The sequence below is a fragment of the Mauremys reevesii genome, linkage group 2 (assembly GCF_016161935.1).
Source record: "Mauremys reevesii isolate NIE-2019 linkage group 2, ASM1616193v1, whole genome shotgun sequence".
In the NCBI taxonomy this organism is placed as follows: domain Eukaryota; kingdom Metazoa; phylum Chordata; order Testudines; family Geoemydidae; genus Mauremys; species Mauremys reevesii.
Window position 1 is genome coordinate 144,353,946 of NC_052624.1, and position 23,319 is coordinate 144,377,264.

The 23,319-nt window shown below is 56.9% G+C and overlaps 1 protein-coding gene across 5 annotated transcripts in view; it reads right to left on the bottom strand.

Moving 5' to 3' along the window:
• Positions 1–4,124: 4,124 nt before the first annotated feature.
• Positions 4,125–23,319, bottom strand: part of ZMIZ2 (zinc finger MIZ-type containing 2) — a 48,485-nt gene continuing 29,290 nt past the window's right edge. For 2 of the 5 annotated variants that reach the window (XM_039524989.1, XM_039524990.1), the window contains exons 5-19: positions 23,021–23,213; positions 19,612–19,875; positions 18,876–19,055; positions 18,311–18,376; positions 17,400–17,571; positions 16,658–16,799; positions 15,571–15,781; positions 12,771–12,876; positions 11,770–11,927; positions 11,376–11,443; positions 10,871–10,939; positions 9,486–9,733; positions 8,879–9,051; positions 7,968–8,222; positions 5,671–5,809 (exon numbers count right to left, since the gene is read on the bottom strand). In XM_039524989.1, the coding sequence (XP_039380923.1) occupies positions 5,702–5,809; positions 7,968–8,222; positions 8,879–9,051; positions 9,486–9,733; positions 10,871–10,939; positions 11,376–11,443; positions 11,770–11,927; positions 12,771–12,876; positions 15,571–15,781; positions 16,658–16,799; positions 17,400–17,571; positions 18,311–18,376; positions 18,876–19,055; positions 19,612–19,875; positions 23,021–23,213 (2,413 nt within the window). In that variant the 3' untranslated portion in view covers positions 5,671–5,701. Of the gene's footprint in view, positions 5,810–7,967; positions 8,223–8,878; positions 9,052–9,485; positions 9,734–10,870; positions 10,940–11,375; positions 11,444–11,769; positions 11,928–12,770; positions 12,877–15,570; positions 15,782–16,657; positions 16,800–17,399; positions 17,572–18,310; positions 18,377–18,875; positions 19,056–19,611; positions 19,876–23,020; positions 23,214–23,319 lie in introns of all 5 variants that reach the window. The other 3 variants (XM_039524987.1, XM_039524986.1, XM_039524988.1) reach the window with 3 other exon arrangements.

Here is a 23,319-nt window from a genome sequence, read left to right on the forward strand (position 1 = left end):
AGGGTGAGGGACTGGGTGGAGGGCTCACCCAGGAGAGGCGGGGAACACTTGCTGCTCCTACTAGCTGGCAGCACTGTTAGGATCTGGTGCACTGTGGCCCATGTGACAGTGCCCCTCACCCCTGACCCACAGCCCCTCCCTATACCAGTCCTGCCCCCCACCAGCTCTGTGTCCCTCACCCCTGACCCACAGCCCCTCGCTATACCTGTCCTGCCCCCCACCAGCTCTGTGCCCCTCACCCCTGATCCATAGGCCCCTGCTATACCAGTCCTGCCCCCCACCAGCTCTGTGCCCCTAATTCCTGACCCATAGCCACCTGCTATACCAGTCCTCATCTCAGTGACCCCTAAGCCTTTTCAATTATTTTAGCAAGCTGCAGAGCAGGATTGGAGGTTTATATGAAGAACAAGAATCTCCAGTTACATCAGTAAATCCTTACCCTTCTGCTTGAGGGTTTAAACCAGTCTCTAGCTGGGTTTAAGAGAACACTCCAGTGTGGGGTGTATTATCCATCATCTGCTAGTACATAGGTTCTCCCACCTTCCTCTCAAGCAGCTACTGGGAGCAGGAGCTGGGATACTGGGCTAGCCAGCTCAGCCTGGCAATCCCTCTGCTTGTACGTCTCCTCAGCCACCCCAGCATATCGGACTGGGAGTGTGCTCCTTCCCTGCTCCCTCTTCTCTTTGTAAAGGCTGGAACCATGTTTGCTTTGCTTCAGCTTTTGGACCCCTTCCAGCACTGTCTGTCAGTAAAAGAGTTTGCTAATCCCTTTAATTCCTCACAGCATTGTCTGGCACGGGCCCAGGGTTGGCTGTGGGTACATCTACCGTGCTGGAGCAGAGGCTCCTCCGTAATGCCTGAGCTCAAAGGGATTGCTTCTCGCTGAGGATGGCTTCTCTCAAGAGCTCTATTTCCAGCCATTTCAGTCCTGGTTCATCCCCTTATTCGTAGAGACCCCCCCGCACACACACATCTGACTAACCTAATTGCCTTCTATGATAAGATAACTGGCTCTATGGATGAGGGGAAAGCAGTGGATGTGCTATTTCTGGACTTTAGCAACGCTTTTGATACGGTCTCCCACTGTATTCTTGCCAGCAAGTTAAAGAAGTATGGGCTGGATGAATGGACTATCAGGTGGATAGAAAGCTGGCTAGATCATCAGGCTCAACAGATAGTGATCAGTAGCTCCATGTCTAGTTGGCAGCTGGTATCAAGTGGAGTGCCCCACGGGTCGGTCCTGGGGCCAGTTTTGTTCAATATCTTCATTAACGATCTGGAGGATGGCGTAGACTGCACCCTCAGCAAGTACGCAGATGACACTAAACTGGGAGGAGTGGTAGATACGTTCGAGGGTAGGAATAGGATACAGAGGGCCAAATTAGAGGATTGGGCCAAAAGAAATCTGATGAGGTTCAACAAGGACAAGTGCAGAGTCCTGCACTTAGGATGGAAGAATCCCATGCACTGCTACAGTCTAGGGACTGAGTGGCTAGGCAGCAGTTCTGCAGAAAAGGACCTAGGGGTTATAGTGGATGAGAAGCTGGATATGAGTCAGCAGCGTGCCCTTGTTGCTAAGAAGGCTAATGGCATTTTGGGCTGTATAAGTAGGGGCATTGTCAGCAGATGGAGGGACATGATCATTCCCCTCTGTTCAACATTGTTGAGGCCTCATCTGGAGTACTGTGTCCAGTTTTGGGCCCCACACTACAAGGAATGGAAAAACTGGAAAAGAGTCCAGAGGAGGACAACAAAAATGATTGGGGGGCTGGAGCACATGACTTATGAGGAGAGGCTGAGGGAACTGGGATTGTTTAGTCTGCAGAAGAGAAGAACAAGGGGAGATTTGATAGATGCTTTCAACTACCTGAAGGGGGGTTCCAAAGAGGATGGATCTAGACTGTTCTCAGTGGTAGATGACAGAACAAGGAGTTTCAGAGTAGCAGCCGTGTTAGTCTGTATCCGCAAAAAGAACAGGAGTACTTGTGGCACCTTAGAGACTAACAAATTTATTTGAGCATAAGCTTTCGTGGGCTACAGCCCACTTCTTCAGATGCATAGAATGGAATATATATTGAGGAGATATATATATACACATACAGAGAGCATGAAAAGGTGGGAGTTGTCTTACCAACTCTGAGAGGCCAATTAAGTAAGAGAAAAAACAAGGAGTAATAGTCTCAAGTTGCAGTGGGGGAGGTTTAGGTTGGGTATTAAGAAAAACTTTTTCGCTAGGAGGGTGGTGAAGCAGTGGAATGAGTTACCTAGGGAGGTGGAGGAATCTCCTTCTTTAGAGGTTTTTAAGGTCAGGCTTGACAAAGCCCTGGTTGGGATGATTTAGTTGGGGATTGGTCCTGCTTTGAGCAGGGGGTTGGACTAGATGACTTCATGAGGTCCCTTCCAACTCTGATATTCTATGATTCTTTCTTGCTGGTAGATTTAGGATTCTGAGCTCATTCCTGGTAAACCCCTTGGCAGCATTAACTCCTGTGCCCCCAGTGGTGCCGTTGCTGCTCCCCTGTGGGCTTTGGTCTGGTGACCTCTCCTTTATCTCCTTTAGCCCACCTCAGATCTCTGAGCAGCTCCTGGGGCAGCTGCATTGGCTGCCTCTTGTTCCACACATCCTGCTTTCTTGGATGAGGCTGGATGTGTTGCTCCCAAACTGCTGCCTTTCAGCTTTCCCCAGCCACCTTCCCCACTGTTGGATTTTCATATGCCCTCCTGCACTTACTGGGTTCCTTCATTCCAACCTGCTGTCTTATTGTCCTGGTACGGCTGCTGGCAGAGACCATATCCCTCGCTCTGCTGAAATCAGGGGCTTCGTGCTTTCTTTTCCTTCTGTCAGATCCTTTCCTGGGAAGATACAGATTGGGATGGCTCCCCCATCAACCATTCTCTTTGCTCTTTGGATAGCAAGTCACCTTTGGTGTAGCTTAGATAAGACTTATTTGGTATTCAGCAAATACCAGGGCAGGTAAAACCCCCACAAACAGTTTTAGGTTGGTTTGAGGGTGGAAAATTCAGGGGTCTTATGAGCAGAAAGGACCATGATGATAATCTAAACTAGTTCCTGCAAGATATGGGCCCGAGAACCTCCCCCAGGGATTCCTGCATCCAGTCCATGACTCTGAGCTTGAGTGTATCTTTTAGAAAGACACACCTTGTTAAGACTCCAAGTGATGGGGAATCCACCACATCCCTAGGAAACCGGCCCAGTGGTTAATTTCCCCCCACTGTTAAAAACGGGCATCTTTTAATCCCAGTCTAAAAGCTTCAGCTTCTAGCCCCTGGCTCTCTTTCTGCCTTGAAGAGCTCTCTGCACTCCAAAATCTCATCAGGTAGGTCCCAGCCTCTCAATACCAAGTCACCTTCCCTTACAGCTACTCCCCCGATTTTCCATTCCCATTCCCCTCCCAGGTGGGGAGTTGACCTGTCACTTTGCTGCCTTTCATTTCTTCTAGCCCAGGGAGAGTCACTAGGTGGCTAACGGGGCCAAAGCTGGACCGCCAGATGCTTCTGAATGGACCCCAAAATCTTCTTATTTACTTATCATTATTATTTTTGTATTATTTTCTCTGGAGTCTGGACCTTGGCAATACCTGGACCAAGAAATTTGGTTGACAAAAAATATTCAAGGAATTTCCCTGGTAAACCCCTCAGGATCAGGTTGTCCTTCATTGGCATTGCAGACATCACTGCTGTGTAACACCCCAGCGACCATCTCCTCCCCATCCAGTTCTCCAGTCTGGACTGGCCCCACTGCACTGACTTCCCATCCCACCAGATTTCAGTTTGACCCAAATCAATCAGGATCACTACAACTTGGGATGCCGTTCCACTTAGCATCTCCCATGACTGCTTCAGCACTAAATTAGCCCACGTTTCTGGCATCTGCTAGCAGGGCTATGTGTAAACTGGACTCTGCATGTTCTTAGCAGAGGGCCAGGGTGAGGGGAGAGATTTGGAACCTGCCCTCCTCTACACCTATTTCTTTCTCTTTCTGGTGTTCCATGTTAAAGCCACTTACCGATCAGAGATGTCTGGAGCCTTCTCATCCCTCAACCTGCTCCCATCCTGATCTTGTAATACATGTTCACCACTTCAGACCAACAGCACATAGGTGATTCAGTGAGCCCCACCAAAAAGAAATCCTTTAATATATAGCGATAATGAAACGGGATACACAAAACTAAACAGTCATCAGCACTCAGACACAGGACTCCGGCCTAAGAAATCCGGCCAGGGACAATGGTTTGGATTTCCCCGTCAGGCCACCTTTGGGACCCCTTCTCCACCACACTGAATTCAGCCTTGGTTGGAGAGGGGCGCTGACTGGGGGTGGAGAGGTGGGGCGGCAGGTTCCAAAACCACAGCATTTTGGACTGACTCTTCGCTTTGATTTCCGGGGCTGGCTGGGCGTGTTCCCATCCTCGGCAGCCAGACCTGGCTTGGGTGGGACAGACGTTTCGAATGTGAGGGAAGGGTCCCGCTCTGGCTGAAGCAGCAGTCTCTGGTGGCGCGGGTGGTCCCACATGGAATGGTCTATATTACAAACTAGGGAGCATATGCACATTTATACAGAGGACTCTTGCCCCGGGGCTGGGGGACCCCAGAACTAGACACCAGAGCGACCCACTTGCCTTTAAATATATTGGGTTTGTTTCCTTTAGTGTTTCTAAACTATGTACATCGTTGTGCTTGTAGATGACCCATCACCAGATGGAGTCAGTCTGTCAGGGCGTGTTTGGGGAACTGCCTGGTCTTTCTGACGGAGCCAGGTTCCTTTGCTGCTGCTGCTGCTGCAGTCCTGGGGAAGGGAATGGAAGAGGCTTTCCAGACCCCCCCTCTCTTCCACTGCAATTCATCATTGGCCCAACCCCGCTGAGCAGGTAGCGGAGGTGGATCTCCAAGCATGCTCCTGTGATGTTCTGACACTCCTAGAGATGGCAGGGAGCCAGAGCACATGAGCACTGGGGGGGGGCCTGAAGCCAACTCGGTGCTGTGCCCATCTAGGAGCTGGGATGGGTGAAGATGGCTTCTGGAGGCCTTCAAGGGCAATGCTGTGTCTGCTTCGCCAGACCCTGGGAGTGAACCTCATACTGGGCTCCATGGCTCTCTGCTTTCCTTCAGCACGTGTCCCCAATGGCCTTAGGCTGTGCGGCAATGTACACATTGGCGCCAGTCTCCATCCTGAACCTCCATGCGCCCAGGCAGAGCTGAGCATCCTAGAGCCAGCTGAGGAAGCCGGGGGAGGCTGGGTGCCACCAGCCCCATTCCAAGAAGTTGCTCTGCTTTGTTCTTCTCCAGCTGTGGTTTGTAGGACACCTCCAGGGTCGATCAATGAGGCCAGTACACCCAGCATGTTGGTGACCTGGCACGTTAGCATAGCCCGAGTGCGTCTGCGTCCCGGAGGCTCCAGGAATGGTCTGAGAGGGCCATCTCCGTTGCGCAGGAAGGATTCCCAGAGCCAGCTGCTCCAGGGTCCTTTTTGTGGGGCAGGTTCTGAGAGTTCAGACAAGGGGATTATTGTTCAGGCCAAAGTCCTGGGCTGCCTCAGCCCTGGTCCTTGCCCAGTGCAGAGGAGAGGCGCGTGTCTGGGAAGCTGTGGGATGGATGAGTGTGGAGGTGCCTCAGGGCGGAGGCAAGGACGAGGGCATGGAGGGCCTTTGGGCCTGGTTGCTGCGTTCTACCGGGGACGGCTTCAGTTGTTCTCAAACAAGGAGAGCAGGTCGTCGTTGCTGTTGTTGGGGAGATCTGGTGGGCCCAGGTAGGAGAGCAGCTCATCGGGGTTTGTCAGTTCGGGAAGAAGCTAAGGGCAAGAAACAGAACGAAATTACTAGGGCACCCTGGGCCCAGAGAACGCCACGCAGGCGGCCCATAGCCAGCAACAACCCACCCAGCCCCCTGGGGAAAAGCCAGAGCCGAGGGCGCTGCTCTGGACAAGAGGAGAAAGTAAATGGCACAGCCAGAAAAGAACCCAGGAGCCCTGACTCCAGCCCCCAGAACCAACCCCTCAGTGCACGGCCTTCTCCCTGCTGCAAGCAGCATCTAGGAGCCCTGACTCCAGCCTCGGCTCCAGAACAGACCCCTAATCACAGGTGAACTTTCCTGTCCATAATGCCAAGCTCCGGGCTATCCCCTCTCCACCCTTGCATTCCACCCTTGCATTCCCACATGGAAAGATCAGCTTCTGATCAGGCACACCACTAGGCTCCAGAATTTGGGAGCTGCCCATCCAGCCCTCTGTTAAAACACTACTCAGGACGGGCATGTCAGGCGACAGCTGGTGCGAGGGCCCAAGGCTGCCCAGAGAGCTGTGGTAAGCCAGTGTTGCCCAGTTTGCTCTGGGCATGGCAGTTCAATGGATTTCTTTGGCCTGGTTTTGAAAACCCAGCAGGAGTAACTGCTAGCTGAGCACCCATGGAGCAGAGGGGGATGGGCTGGGAAGGGGGGCTGCAGCCTCCAAGTCCTTGCCCCACAGAAGCCATGTGGAAAGATTACCTTTTTATGTCAGCCCCCAAAATAGCCAGCAGCTGCAAATTCTCCTGCAGGGAGATCAGGAGCCAGAGGGTGGGGGCAGCATATTCCCCCAGTGCTGGGACCTTCCCCACTAACACCACGATCCCCATGTCCAGTCACAGCCCCCTGGGAAAACAATGCCAGCTCCCAGCAGAGAGGGGGCAACTTGATCCTCAGCTAGATCCAGCAGCTGATGTTTTTGGCAGTCCCTCCCTGGCCAGAGAGACTCCCAAGCCCCGGGGCTCCTGGTTCAGAGCGAGCTCAGAGCGAGTGTGAACAATGGCATGTGGTGCTGCAGGGCTGGGGAGAACCGGGTCCCTGCTGGGGCACAGATCTCTGGAGCGATGACACATCCGGGGAAGGCAGAAGCCAAGAGCCGAGCCCCACAGTGCTGCTGAGAGTGCACTAATGAGACACCTGTGTGGCGGGGGAAGGCAACAGGAAATTCCAGCTGCTGCAGATGGTTCTGGGTTCAGCTGGCTGGGCAGAGTGGGACTAGCCCTTGCTGGAGGCCTGAGACAGTACTGCGCCCATGGGGTGGCAGCCTCGCCAATGCCCGGAGGGTCTCTGAGCAGACATACGAAGGGGATGCACAAAGGGAACAGCATGAGGACGCACTGGCTAAGGGCATGCTTCCTCTTTCCCCGCCCCTCTAACGCAGGGCACCAGCCGAGTGGAGCTCAAACCCCTGACCTACTGCCCACAGGGGGATGGGATGGGGATCAAGCCCCATTCCCCACCCAAGACCATCTGCACCCCAGGCAAGAGGGTGGTGGGGATTACTCCTCCCCAGCCTGAGGCCATAAGTCCTGCAGCCAGGAAGCCTTCTGGGAAGCCGGTGGGAGCCAGACCACGTGGGGAACAAACCATACCCTCCGCGGGGGCTGTGTGGCGAAGGCACTCGACTGCATTCCCGGAGGGCGTAGCTCAGAGTCTCACACCTCCAGCTGCCCTGTTGCAAGGTGGGGGCAGATCCATCGAGCTAGGGCAGTCCAAGGGGGTCGGCCATGAGGCTGGCTGCATTGCCGCCTCACATACTGCTGGCTCTGAAACTGACTTGCCTTAAGTGGCGCGGGGGAACTTTGAAGAGCACACATCCCTGCAGCCCTCCTGCCCTGGGGCAAAGGCCCTGAGCATGTGGGGATTTTCACTCCGATAGCAGGGGGCACTGAGCTGGGCTCTTTGGCACACAAGTTTCTCAGACCCCATCCCCAGTGAGCATGGGAGCCGGGGGCCAGTGGGCTCAGCCAGCAATGGGCCCAGGCACTGTTGGCTAATCACAGAACTGGGCCTCAGTCCGGAAGGTCCCTGCAACTAGTGCAGATTGGTGCCTCAGGGCTTCCCCTGCCCTGCTTAGAGACAGAAGACTCAGTGCGGGGGGCAGTGCAGCCCCACACACTAGTCCCAGAGCTGGGCAGGGCATACTCAGGAGGAGTCAGGTTACTTACATCGAGGGAAGGCTCTGGCCCTTCCCCAGCTCCCGGCATGCCTGGCTGCCCCACCATCCCAGGCCCAGGGTTAAAGGCAAGATCCCCTGCATGCGCTGGACCCCCGGATCCCGCCTGCCCAATGGGCTGCCGGGACTGCGGAGGGGGAGGGTTCCGATGATGGAGCGGCTGTCCCGACTGGCTGCTGAGGTTGGGGTTATGAAGCCCCTGCTGCACAGGGTTGTGGGATGGATCCATCCTGCCAGATGGCGGCATCTGAGAGAGAGGAAGAAAATCTGGCGATGAGAAACCATTCTCTGAGGTGTGGAGTGGCCAGGCCTGAAGCAGGGCCCCAGCGTCACACCCAGGGCCATACGGACACCCAGCATACACGCCTGCCCCCTTAACACCCCCACAAACATGCCACTGCCATGCACCCTGTCCCACACTCCCCTCACAACCACCCGTGGCCCTCATGGAGCCTGATATTTTACAGCTGATGTGAACAGGCAGAATGGTGCCCCTGCATTCCCACCTTCCCGAAGAGCCTGCCACGCTGCCCCCTGTGGGGTGCGGGCTGCGGTGAAGCGAGGTGCTCTCTCACTCACCAACTTCTGGAGATTGGGCCCTGGTTCTGGCTCTCCTGCACCAGAGGGCACATAACCACGCCCGCTTCAGAAACCAACCAATCAAAGGACAGGATGCTGTTAGGCAAGGCAACATGCTGCCAAGCAGCCTGGGCACATCCAGTGAACCAGCTGTGATCTGGCACAAACAGTAGTGAGGAAGCGCAGCGTCCTGCCAGCTCCACTGCTCAAGGGCCTGGGAGGAACAGCTCCCACAGACAGGGCTGGGGTCACCCCAGCCACAGGGAGAGCACCCCCCTCCCACACACACACAGCCCCTGCCCCCTCCAGGGAAGCCCAGCTGACCTGTCCGGTGATGGAGGGAGCCGGTGGCTTTTCGGGTGTCAGGAGGCTGCTGGGAATGTCCGATTGGTAGGAGATGGGGGGAGGCCCTGGAGTGAATTCGTTTAACGTCGGGGTGCCGGGGTTTGTGGGAGGGAACGAGTCTGGGAAATTGCCGGGGCCGGAAAAGCTGGAACCTGCAAAAGGAAACCCTGTCAGAGCAGAACCAGGTGTGCCAGGGTGGGGCGGGGCACGCTGAGGAAGGACACCCAGGGGCAGTTACCTGGGAATCCCATCACGAGGTGCTGGGCACACTCAGCACCAGGGCACCTCCCTGCACTTCATCCAGCAGCAGGGTCCTCTTGGCCACCCTGCCCTGCCTGCTCCCCCAAAAGGAAGCCAGTGGAGACCCCTTCTTTGTCCCTTCCCTCTGGTCAGAGGCCCCCGTTCCTGATGCCTAGCCCATCCCTCCACCCAAAGGCCCCATTCCCTGCTCCCTTGCCTGCCCCCCTACCTGAAGGCCCCATTCCCTGCCCCCTTGCCTGTCCCCCTCCCCGACCTGAGACCCTCTCCCCTTCCTCCCAGCTCAGAGGCCCAGCCCCCCACCCCCCTCACTCTCCCAGTCACTCACTCTGGCTGCTGTAGTCACTGGCACTGCCGCTGGTGGGCGGGGGCTGCAGGGGCGTGAATGGTGAGGAGCCGGGGCCCAGGGCAGCGATCATCTCCATGACATTAGGCATCACCATGTGAGTGGGGCTCATGGTCCGGCAGCGTTTCAGCACAGGGCCGTCCTGCTCCTCCTTGATGTGGATGTCGGGCTTGATGGGTACTGGCTTCCAGCTGCATGTGGGGTCGATGGTGATCTCCTCATAGTCGGAGCTGGGTGGGCACAGAGGGGCAGGTCAGGGCGGGCAGAGCTCACACACCTGCGGGGACTGCCAGGGCCCCTGACATCAGCCAGCCTGGGGCAACCGGGCTATTGCCGCAGCAGCCCTGGGCGTGGCAGCTTTCCAAGATGGGTGAGGAAGGAGCATGGGGGCCTGCATCCTGGCAAAGCCCCCCAGAGACCCTGTCGACTGTGCTGGGAGCTGCACTAGCCCCTGCTCTGGAGCCGGCCTCTCCCTTCCTGGGGGTGGGCCGGACCTATTCCCTGAAGTCCCTAGGTTTAGCTGGGCAGAGGAGTCAGCAGAGCAGGGCTGGCATGACAAGGGCTGTGGAAAGATGGGGTGTGGGAGCAGGGCCGGCAGGGGGCTCTGTACAAGGGGCGGCTGCAGGCAGGGCCAAGCCTTCCCAGCCTCTAGTGCTGGTCTGTCCTGTTAGTCATGGGGAGGGGCCAGCTCAAGAGCTGCAGAGACTGGAGCCCTCTGTCAAGGTGCAGCCTTCCCCCCAGTCTGCCCCATGCTGTGCTGGAGGGACCCCTCTGGTGGTGGAAGGGGAGGGGTGTCCAGCTCTCTCTGCTGAGGCTGCTAAGATGGGACTTTTAGCTGGACACACCGAGCCACTGCCTGAACCCTGCACTGGGCCCAGGGGACAGGCACAGCCCAGCACTCAGCTCAGTCTTGTTCTGGGGTCCCCCGGGAAAATGTATTGTTCCCCCCGCCCACTAAGCAGGGGTCTCTAGAGAGCACTGCAAGGTGCTCTGTCCTCCAAGGCACAGCTCTCCCATCCCTTGTGCTCCCACCCAGAGCTGTCCATTCCCCAGGAGCCCCTACTGACCCCACCCAAGTCATGTGCTGCCCGGACGTCCGCCCACCACACACAGGGATTCCCCCTTCAGCCTCTCCACCATCTGCCCTCGCCTGGGTGCAGGGGGGGCAGGGGGAAGGGCAGGGGGCAGGTCAGGGCTCTCCAGAGCAAATCTTATAATCAGCCTGGCTTTTGGGGGGCAGGTTGTGCCCCCAGACAGACACTAACTCCACCAGCTCTCTCTCTCTCTCTGGCACACATCTGCCCTCTGGTGGCGAGAGGGAAACACAACAGTGCAACATAGTGCGGGAACTCAAGCAGGGCACTTACTTCTGAATGTAGATCAGGATCCCCAGCATGTACTGATCCACCTCTAGTCCTTCCAGCAGGGCTGTTTTACTGAGGACAAGACAAGGGAGGGGTCTGAGAATGGAACCCAGTCACACCATTCAGCTCCTCGTAGGAGCTGGGGACTCAAATCCAAAACAGCATCCACAGCCAGAGGAACCTAGTGCTGCTCCCCTACCCCCACAAACCCCCTGGGCCCTGAGAGTGGGTCATAAAGCACTGTACAAAGGTGGGTTGGTATCTTTTTCCCCTTTATACAGAGAGGGAAACTGAAGCACAGTGAGGGCAAGTCTCAGGTCACCCAGCGGCAGAGTTGCGGGTAGGACCCAGTTCTCCAGCTTCTCAGCCCCCTGCTCTGAGCACTAGACTCTGCTACACTGGTGCCGCTCTCCCCTGCCCCGTGACAGCAGTTCAGCCAGTGTGTGAGGGGGTGGAGAGTGGGGGAGGTCAGTCTGGGCTGCCCACTCCACAGAGCACGACCACTCACTTGCAAACAGGACACCGCCACGTTCCCCTCTCGCAGTTCAGCTGCAGGTAGGACTCCAAGTCGAAGCACTGAGCAGGGAGAGAAAGTGAGACAAGCAGTCACCCTGGGGGTGGGGAGGAGAAGGCAGCAAAGTGCTGCCTCCAGGTGGCAGGGAGAGAGACAGCCCAGGCACTGGGCTAGCCGCCTAGCCTTACAATGTCCCCAGTGAGGGGTCTCCCACCCCTTCCCCAGAAAGACTCTTCTGCCGCCTGAGAGATCTCACTGCCACTCTGTCCCTTTTCCACTAGTCACAGCCCTTTATTTCTGGACCTCTCAGCATGTGCCTGAGCCCAGACGCCTGGCGGGGAGCACAGCCAGTGTGCGGGTTGCGGGGAGTGGGGGGGGGGTGTCTCACCTGTATGTGCCTGCAGTCATGCCCTCGGGCAGGGAGCTGGATTCTCCGGAAGGTGATGGGACACTTCAGCGACACCTTGATAGCTGTCTGCTCCACGCCGTCCTCCCCATTGGGACCCGGAGTCCCTGGGATCGTCCCGCTGCTGAAGTTTCGCTTTACTAGATATTGAGAGGGAAAGGCCATTGAGAACAGCACTGTCACTTCCTGAGGAGCTGGGCTCAGGCGGAGGGAAGTTCCAGGCCTGGGGAGCCAGCCTGCCGGGAAGCTGCACAGCCCCTCACTCCAACCCCTTAGGGAGACTTGCTTCACATGGCAGGGCTGGGAGGGGAGACCAGTGGGGGGCTAGCTAGAGTGGGGGGGCTTGTGCAGAGTTAACAGGCAGTGCTGGGACCAGGCCTTGCCACCCTTATGGGTCAGCTAGTGGCAACTCAGGCTGGGGGGGTGTAAGTGCTGGTCACCACTAGGGTGCCCCCTGGTGCTCAAAGGCATGCACGTCACCCCTGGCACAAGGAATTGGAATGTCAAGAGTCAGGCGCCCAGATGTGTATGAACTGCACTAGCCCACTGCGATGGGCACCTGAGCCAGCAGGAGGGGAGAGCCCTTAGGAACACACCAGCTGGGCTTGGACGGGGGAGCACTGACTGGTGCCCTAATTACTAACTCCTTGCCCTCCTCTTTGCCTTTCACCCGAGGCTCTCCAAGCTCCTTAGTCACTAACTGACTGTGTGGCAGCTCAGTATCATTATCTCCATTTAACAGCTGGGGAAACTGAGGCACAGAGAAGGGCAGGGGCATGCCCAAGGTGAGAACCCAGGAGTCCTGACTCCCAGTCCCTTTCTCTAACTATAAGCCCACAAAGTCAGAACCCAGTGCTGCTCGGAGTTCCTCCTTCCAGCTCCCATCTACAGCAGCTCCACCAGGAGCACTGCCCGCAGGGCTAAGGCCTCCAAGCTGATGACACGTCAAAGGAACCATCTTGCAGCCCAACGGGGACACTCACTTTTGGTGATGCAGTGCTCAGCTGGTAGCAGGCGCTTCTTTATTAACCCTTGCAGCACTGACCGAACGGAGGGCCGGTGCACCAGCTGCAGGACAAAGAGGTGAGACTGCAAAGAGGAGGAGAGAGAGATTAGCTGGGCCAGGAGAGGGTGAGCATTTGTGCGTGTGCACAAATCAGACCAGCGTTGCCATGCCTCTCCCCCAGTGCCTCCAGGCTTCCATATCCACATCTATCGATTGCACCAGTAGATCCTCAGGGCTCTGCACAAGAATCCCAGCTAACAGGCTCCACTGAACTGTCTCGTCGAGCCTTCTAGTGTGTCTGGAGTCCCTGGCCCTTTTAAATGGCCACCCACACTTCTAATGACATGGCTATAGACTGTGTCCAGTATATGTGGTCAGGGCCACCCTGCATCTGATCCCCAAAGGCTGAGCAGAGCTTTCCCAGCTACCCAGAGGCTGAACTCAAAGCCCCTTCCAGGCGGACATTATGGATGGCAGCAGTAGTGCCACCTAGGATTAAGGTTGCTCGACACTTCCCATTCTCAGGCATCTTTTTTAGCTATTTATAACTTTTCCAAATGTTAACTGCTCAGGCTGAACTTTTCCACACCGAGAGTCTGCTTCAGGCTGCATTTTCTGGGCAAGTTTCAGAGAAAAGGGCTCAGCTGTTTCCAAGACCAAGACTAGGGAATAACACCTCGTTTTGCCCATGGTGAAAAAACTCTTGCGAGCATTTCGCTGAGAAGCTCTAGCACCCCCACACTTTGGGGCAGGGGTTAAAAATGTGACAAGGGGTTGCCCTCTGGTATAAGCAAAGTGCACAGGCAACCTACATTGAGGAATTTCCTAGCTTTTGAGTTCTTGACTTTGCAACCTTAATGTTCTTTTCACACGAGGTGTGGGGTTTTTTTATGGTGTTGGGGTTTTTTTGGTTTTGTGTTTTTTAACTGTAATATGCCATTGGAACATCCGACCAAGGGCTGGGATGAATTTTCCGTCACCGGCAAGGTTTCAATCACGATTGGCTGTTCTGCTAAAAGATCTGCTCTAGTTCAAACATGAATTAATTCACGGCAGTCCTATGGCCTGTGTTATGCCAGAGGTCAGCCTAAATAATCCGAGCGGTCCCTTCTGGTTGAATAAGCTGTGAATTTAGGTTCTCTCTCATAGTCTGCTCCAGGGAACACAGAAATCCAGTTCTGGTTCTTCCCCTCCCTCCCAGAATCCAGGCTGTGACTTCTGGAATACCTGCCCCAGAGGTCAATCCACCTACCCCAGGATGCACTGTATCTCCACCTGATGGGGCTGCCATGCTGCTGGTCTAGCTGAACTTGGTTAGTCAGGGCTAGATTTTCTGTTGGGGGGTGGTGCATGCTGGGAGTAAGGAACCAATTGGGAACCATCCCAACCATTAATAATCTTTTGCCCTTCTCTGGTGCCTTTAAATGGTGGAGCTCAACATGCGTTAACTAAGCAAGCCTGGAAGGTAAGTTTAGTGTGCACATGGCTTAGGCCACACTCCTTCCCAGAGCTAGGAACAGAACTAAGGAGTGAGTTCCCATCCCCATCTCTAACCATTACTCCACCCTCCCTACTAACGCCTGGGCTCCAGCTCAGGACTCCTGGATCTCACTGCTCTGCTCTAACCAGTAGACCACACTGTCTCCAATAGGCAAAGGTATGGGTGCCCCTCTGGGATGCTGCTGGATGGAGCATGTGGATGCTGTGAGATACAGGTGCCCTTGGGAGGCCATGCCCACATCTCCTGGCCTGGCAGAGATGGTGTGTGGCGTCTGGCCTCTGACTGGCCGTAGTCAGGAAATGGGTTTTTATTCCCATGAAAAATCTTGGGTTTTCGTCAAAAAAATGAAAACTAAAATATTTCAATTGGGCAATACTGCTGTGGTGCCTCACAGGAGTTGTAGTTCAGGTGCCTCATGCTCTCATTCTCTATGGGCTGGACTTCAGTTTCTCCTCCTGATGAAAGCAGGTGGTGGTATCATGGGAGTCCCTGGTTGTGGTGCATCATGGGAAAGCGAGTCTGGCTCGGGAATCTGGCCCTTCGAGTAGAATGTGGATAAGAGGAAAATGAACTACAACTCCTATGAGGTGTGGCAGCAGCACTGTCAAATGGAAACATTCAGCATTTGTTTCTTTGATGAAAAATCAAAAATGGAACCAGGCGATAAAGACCAGAGCAGATCTTTTAGCAAAACATCCAACCTTAATTTAAAAAATGTCAGTGATGGAGAATCCACCACGAGCCTTGGGAAATTGTTCCATTGGTTAATTACTCTCACTGGTAAAAATTTACACCTTATTTCCAGTCTGAATTTGTCTAGCTTCAACTTCCAGCCAGTCAGACCTTTCACTGCTAGACTGAGGAGCCCATTATTAAATATTTGTTCCCCACGTAGGTACTGACAGACTGTGATGAAGTCACTTGTTAGCCTTTTTGTTGTTGTTGAGCTAAACAGACTGAGCTCCGTGAGTCTCTCACTAGAAGGCAGGTTTTCTAATCCTTTAATCATTCTTGTGGCTCTTCTCTGCCCTCTCTCTAATTTATCAACACCCCTCCTGAATTGTGGGCACCAGAACTGGACGCAGGATTCTAGCAGCAGTCGCACCAGTGCCAAATGAGCAGGACTGGGCCCACGGTGTGATGTATCTTTACAACAAGCATGTGTGCACACACATACACACACACACACGCTTGTGTGCGTCTGGCAGGGTCTGCGAGCTTGTCAGTCCGTGCATGTACTCGGATCTGGGCAGGCAGGGGAGTGAAGGTCACTTACACAGCAGCAGGCGGTGACCGTTATCTGGATGGTGTTCCTCCCGGGCTGGCACACCTGCTTCAGGTAGAGGGGCTTGTGAGAAGTCTTGTTGTCTCCCCGCTCGATAGTCAGGGGCGTAGCATTGACGCTGACCTGGACTGAGGCCGGCCAGTTAGTGTTCATCTGTCGGTCCTCGTGGTGGTAGCATTTGAACTGGAGCTCCAGGTCAGGCCTTGGGCAGGAGGAAAGCTAGCTGAGTGACCCCAGGGAGTTCTTTGGACAGGCCAAGGGGGGTGTAGAGGGAGATAGGCTAGGAGCCTGTGGAACAGGGACTTAGGGTAGCTCCAGGGCCAGGGCATCGGCCAGGTTCTCTCCATTGCTAGAGAGAAGGCAGATAGGATCGGGCTGTGACTCAGCGGTGAGGATCCTAGCTACGAAGGGGCCAGAGGGCAGTGCCTTGGGGTGGAGGGACGAGAGGGTGATGGTTGGACTGCGGGGTGGGTGAAGGAGCAGACACAGCTGTGGGGAGGCCTGCCCCTAGGGGGATGCCAAAGCTGCTGCACAGCCAGGAGGGCCAGGCACCATCCTGGTGCCAGGACTGCCCCGATGCTGGGCCAGCCTGCATCTCCACCAGCAGGCGTGAGAGCAGCCAGGCCAGTGAGACGATGACCCAGAGCCGTAACAAGGAATTTTTGCAGCCGAGGCAAGGGCCGGCTCCAGGATCTTCGGCGGCAATTCGGCGGCGGGTCCCTCAGTCCCTCTCAGAGGGAAGGACCCGCCGCCGAATTGCTGCCGAAGAATGAATGAAGCGGTGGTGGCAATTCAGGGGCAGGTCCTTCCCTCCAAGAGGGACCCGCCGCCGAATTGCCGCCGAAGAAGCAATGGCAGTAGAGCTGCTGCTGAAGCGCTGCCGATCGTGTTTTTGTTTTTTTTTCTCCGCCGCGCTTGGGGGGTAGAGCTGCGCCCCTCTGCTTTGCACGCCTGAGGCAAGTGCCTCCCTCGCCTCGCCCTTGTTACGGCTCTGCGATGACCCCAGTGGGATGGGGGGGGACCCTGCCGGCGCTAGAGGTGAGGGGGGCTGCGAGCGGAGCCCGGGGGGAGGCCTCACCTCAGCATCAGCGTCTTGTAGACAGAGTCCCGGAGCTGGAAGACGTGGTTGCTGACGGCCAGGTTGTGCTGGAGGCGGAAGGGCTCCAGGACCACCCCGTCCCGCACGGGGAAGGTCAGGCGCAGCTCCTCGCACGGGTTGCCTGCGGTGGCGGGAGGGGGGCTCAGGCTGGGGGTGGGCCAGCGGAGCAGGGCCCTGGGCACCGGCAGGCACCGCACCCGCAGCACCACGGGCACCAGCTGCAGGGAGCGCCAGGCCATGGGGCCGGCCTGGAGCCCCCTGCCCCTTCCTCCCCTCCCAAACATGATCGGGGGGCCAGCGTCCTGTCCTCCCCTCTTTGGGTGGAGCCCCGGATGCCCCTCCCCCTCTGCTAGCTCCTCCCCCGACCTGATTCCACCTCCCCAACTGCCATGGAACCCCCAGTCCCTCAACATTCCATCTGGCCCCTTTAGGGGCCGTGCCCCCCAAATTCCATCCTGGGTCAGAGAGAGAGACCCCTGCACTGTTCCCCCTTGCCCTGTGGGCCGGGAGCCACCATGCCCACATCTAGCGAGCCGCGGAGCAGCCAGCGTCTTCAGCCCAGGAGCTGCCGCGTTTCCCCCTGCTCTGGATTCATCCCCCCACCCCCATGCTCTCTGCAGCACCCACGGGTGATGGGCCCGGGTGGCCCAGCTGGTGGGGAAGGCGCTCCTCTGCTTCCGGCGCCCAGGCTGGATCCCAAAGACCTGCAGATAGGACTCACCTGAAGGCGACGGGTGCAGGGAGCTGATGCTGGGCTTGATGTCTGTCAGGAAGGGAGACTTGACGTCCTGCCCTGGGGACATGTATGGCGGGATGGTGCTTCCGGGCGTCATGGGGGGTGTGGGGTTCCCGGGCAGCGGGGAGCTGGGGTAGCCAGGCATAGACCGGCCAGGCTGCAGGGAGACAAACACAGCGTGGCCGTCAGATCAAGCCCCACCCGGCCGCCTTGGGGGGAACCTGACCTTTAGCACAGGGGGCGCGTCCCCTTAGGGACTAGGAGGGGAACAGGAGATATGGGGGAAGCGGGAGGGAGGTAGAGGTAGGGGGCCTGCTCCTCTGGGCAGAGATGCCAAGGAAAGAGGGAGGCTGGGAGACCCCTGGAGCGCAGGGAGAGCTACCGGTGCCTCTAGAATTTACTTGGCATGCCCATGAGCAACCTGCCAGATGAGCCAGGGGACTTGGGGTTGGAACAAGCACGCCCCTCGGGCAGCACTGGGTGGAAGCACCTGGGAGGCAGAGTGGGTGTAGTGCCAGGGGACAGGACTGGCGGGAAGCTGCAGAGCAGGTGCAGTACTGGCGGGCAGAGCGGGTGTAGCACCGGGAAAAGCAGAGCGGACACAGTACTGGGAAGACAATGCTGGGGGACAGAGGGGATGCAGGACTGGCAGGTAGCACCATAGGGGCAGAGAGGACACCATACTAGGGTGGTAGGACCTCGGGGGCACAGCGGGCATAGTACTGGGAAGCAGTACTGGGGTTAGGGTGCAGAGCAGGTGCAGTAATGGGGCAGTACCAGGGGAGGCAGAGTGGACACAGGAGCAAGGGGCAGTACTGGGCGCAGAGCAGGCCTGGCTGCCCCTTAGGTCCCAGAGCAGGGAGGTGCCAGGGCTGGCCCTCGGTGTGGTGACTCACCCCATTCATGGAGGCCTGGCTGTAGCTGGTGAAGCTGGCATTCTGCCCATTGAACTGGTCAGTTGGCTGGGAAGAAGATGACCCCAAGGCACAACTTTAGAGGAGCATCCCAGTCCTCAGATTTCAGCCCACCCCAGACCCGCTAGACTGTCCATCATGGACTGGCCTCCTCACCCCATCCTGGGGGGGCCTCATCTCAGGGTGTAGGCAGCAAGATGGGTCAGGGGTACAGGCAGGAGTCATGGGGTGCGGGAGAGGATGGTCTTGGGGCTAAAGCTTGAGCCTGGGAACCAGGACTCTTGGGTTCTTTTCCCAATTCTGCCTTGCTGGCTGACTCCAGAAAAGCCCATTGGGCCCTCTCTACAATGGGGTTCAGCTGCGGGAGACAGAGGGTTAACTCCACAGAAGCTCCTGGAGCAGGGGGCACTGGAGCAATTGGAGGTGAGGGGCAACTTTAAGACAATGTGCTCCCCCCAGTGGAGGCTGCCTTATCCTACCCCGTACAATGCCCCCCAACACCCTCCCCCCATATAGTCTCTGCAGCGTTACCCTGACAGTTACATACCTTGTAGTATGGTCCAGCAGAGCCAGAGGCGGAGAGGTACTGGCCCATTCCTTGCTGCATGGGCATCCTGTGGCCAGGGTATGAGGGGGACGGGGCAGATGGCTGGGGTGCGCTGGGGGCATACTGGGCAGCTTGGGTGGGGTACTGGGCCCCCTGAATGTACTGCTGCCCAGGGTAACCCTGAGAGGGAGAGAGAAGATGGCATCACAGCCCTGAAACCAGGAAGAGCGGAACCCCCCCATGCAGCCACCGCTGGGGTGGAGGCCAGCACAGAGGTGATGCATCGCTCACTGCCCAGCAGTGCTGAGCAAGACTCCAGAAGAGCCACGCCCAGTAATCTCCGTTCACCCGGGCTGAGTCACCCCAGTCAGGCTTGAAGCTGAGAGCTAGGAGCCTCGCTGAAAATTCTGCCTCCCAGAGCACCATTGCATGCCCCCACCCTGGGGGCTGGAGTTTGTGGGGCCTGCAGTAGCTCCCTCTCCTCTAGCCCCGGGGAACTCTCGGCTTATCACTTTTGGCAAGCTCAGGGTTAAAGCTGGGCATCAGGTCTCTCCTGAGGGGACAGAAGAGGTTCCAGAGCTGCAGGGCTCCCAGCCTCCCCAGGCCCAGGACCCCCTCCTTGGGCAGCAGCAGGCTGGGTCCCAGCATTAGGGGTCACTCTGGGCTGTTTAATTGCAATGGGACACAAATCCCCTGCCCACTGGTCATGTCGGCCTCATCCCTGCTTCGTACTCACGTCACTGGAATACGCCCTCTTGACCCCCTGCCGGGGGATCTGCTGGCTCTGTGGGGGCCCGGGGTACCCATGCTGGGGCAGCCTCTGTCCTCCATACAAGGGGGTCATGCCAGGGGCCCTGGCGGGGTTCATGCTCATGGGAGACATTGCTGAAGGGCCCATCACGCCCCCCATGCTGGCAGGGTTCATCCCAGCTGGCACAGCAGGTCCACGGGGGCCCGAGTGAGGCAGGAACTGGCTGTTAAATGGCTGCCCGGCCCCCATCTGGAGAAATAAGTAGAGAGATCAGAACCACTCGGAAAGGAAACAAAGCACATGGGGCACTGCAACAATTCCTGGTTCACACCCTAGGACTCAGCACTGCTGAGGTGTCCAGCACCAAACCCCATCACTGACCCCCCGACACCCATCACTGACCCCCGCACATCCAGCACCCATCACTGAAACACCTCCCCGCACCCAATCACTGGCCCCCGCAATCCAGCCACATCACTGACCCCGCCACACCCAGCACCCATCACTGAACCCCACCTCCAACCCCATCACTGACACCCCACATACACCCATCACTGACCCCCTCCACACCGCCAACCCCATCACTGATCCCCACATACACCCAGCACTGAACCCCCCCATACCCCAACCCCATCACCGACCCCCCACATACACCCATCACTGAACCCCCACACACCCCACCCCCATCACTGACCCCTCACATGCACCCAGCACTGAACACCCCCACATCCAACCCCAACACTGACCCCCCCCACATATACCCATCACTGACCCCTCCCCACCCATCACTTAGGAATCTGGGGCAAAATCAGTACTTGGTCCTGCTAGTGAAGGCAGGGGGCTGGACTTGATGACCTTTCAAGGTCCCTTCCAGTTCTAGGAGATAGGCATATCTCTATATTAAACCCCCAAACACACCACCAACCCCATCACTGATCCCCACATACACCCAGCACCCATCGTTGAACCCCCCCGCCCACACACATCCCATCACGGAACCCCCCATACACTCTCAGCACCCATCACTGAACCCACCCACACCGAATCCCATCATTGACACCACCCACATATAACCCCATCACTGACCCCTCACTGTAGGGGAGATTTTGGCAAACTCAGTAAAAGTGCCCGGATCACTATTGCTTACTGCTAAAAGCAGCCAAGTCAGCAGGCCGTAAAATGGCCATGCAGCAGCCATAACATAACCAAGGCAGGAGGGGAAGGGGTTTGGGGTGCCACAGAAAGGGCAGCTTGACCCCGCATCCTTCCTGATAAGAATTGTGTTGAAATTGCTGATATATGCATTTTAGAAAAATAGGAAGCTTGTCTATATGTGCCCTCAGGAATGTGTCTGTCAGGGCCTCAAGGCGTGCAAACTCTGGAAAAAAACACAACTGGTTAATGGATGATCAGAAGGAAACCTCTTGCTTGACCTTTGAAACTGCTTGCTTAATAAGTTTTCTTTAAGTGACATGTCATTGTATTAGTAATGTATAAATAAGGGGAAAAAGTTTGAGGTAGTTGGACTCCTCAGGAGGGGCTCTTCAGGGACTCTCCCTCTGGACACATCTTGCGGTCCCCACCAGAAGGCTGCTGCTGTGCCATTCGAGAGCCACACTCAGCTCCAGTAATTATCGAGGGTTGGGGGTGTTTTACTAACCTGTTGTGAATGTGTGTAAGTGCTTGAGACTAAGTAAAGTTTAGCTTTAAGTGAAAGCACCCTTGTGTTGTCCTGTTTGTGCCAGCCATCTATCGGTCACCGATTTATTTCCTGACACCACCTCGCACAGGGTAAAAGTTACCAAGAGCTTTGCGTTGAAAGAACCTCGGCTAACACCACGCACCCATCACTGACCCCCACATCCAATCCCATCACTGACCCCCCACAAACACACATCACTGACCCCCTCCATACCCAGAACCCAACACTGAACCCCACCAAACCCAACCCCATCACTGATCCCCGCCATGCACTCATCACTGAACCCCCATCCAATCCCATCACTGACCCCCCATGTACACCCATCACTGAACCCCCCACGCATCCATCACTGAACCCCCCCAACTCCATCACTGACCCTCCACACACCCATCATTGATCCCCTCCACACCCAGCACCCATCACTGAACCCCACCAAACCCAACCCCATCACTGACCCCCGCCATGCATCCCATGACGGAACCCCCCAAACAACCCCAACCTCATCACTGACCCCCCCACATACACTCGTCACTGACCCCCCATGCACCCATCACTGTCCCCAACCACATATAACCCCATCACTGACTCCCCCCGCACCCCTCACGGACCCCTGCATGCACCCATCACTGAACCCCCACAACAAACCACATCACTGACCCCCCCCACATACACCCATCACTGACTCCCTCTACACTCAGCACCCATCATTGAACCCCCGCACACCCAATGCATCACTGACCCCCCACACACTGCCAATGCCATCCCTGACCCCACCACGCACACATCACTGACCCTACCACACCCAACCCCATCACGGAATCCCCACATACACTCAGCACCTATCACTGAACCCCTCCACAACCAATCCCATCACTGACACCCCCACACACTGCCAATGCCATCACTGACCCCCCACGCACACTTCTCTGATCCCCCCACACCGACCCCATCACCAACCCCCCCTTGCATCCATCACTGATCCCCCACATCCAACCCCATCACTGACTCCCCCACGCAAAGCCACACACACCTCCAACCCTATCACTGACCCCCCACATACACCCAGCACCTACCACACCCAACCCCATCACTGACCCCCCCCACGCACCCATCACTGACCCCCCCAAATACACCCATCACTGACCCCACCCACATATAACCACATCACTGAACCCCCACAACCAAAACCCATCACTGACCCCCCATGCACCCATCACTGACCCGCCAACATCCAACCCCATCACTGACCCCTCGATGTACCCATTACTGACCCCCCATGCCCCAACCCCATCACTGAACCCCCACATAGACTCAGCACTCAGCACTCACCCCCCCACACACACATGCACCCAGCACCCAACTCCCATCACTGACACCCCACCCCATGGACATCACCTACCCCACCCCACACATACCTACCACTGCCAGAGCACCCATCTCCCCTCCTACACATCTATTAGTGCTGGGGTTCCCACCAACCCCAACACCCTGCTTCTCCGCTGGGGCACCCAGCACAGCCTAGCACCGCCGGGCCCCCAGAATGCCAACACTGCTTCTGTCAACACTGAGGCACCTGTGCACCATCCCCAGCCCGTACCCACCCCAGAGTTATGCCGACACCTCCATTTAATACTACAGCCTAGTGTCCCCGGCCTGCTAGCAGCTGGCAGGCCGAGGGAGCACCTCTCTTACCGCTCCGTACTGGCTCAGCTCCTGACTCTGTTTTTCCTGCAGGGCGGCCACCGTGGCTGTGGCCGTAGCCGTGGCTGTGGCAGCTGCTGCGGCCACAGCGGCTGCAGCAGCTGCCTGGGTGAAGTCAGCTGGGGGCCGGCCCGTGTGCGAAGGGAGGCCCATGCCGCCGGGGCCATTGGGGCTGCCTGCGTAACTAGAAAAAGGGGGAGAAGTCACAGGGCCGTTCCTGCAAAGGGCTGTGGGACTCCCTGCATTGAAGGCCGTAATGGCGTTTTCCCCCCCAACTCCATCTCCCTGAA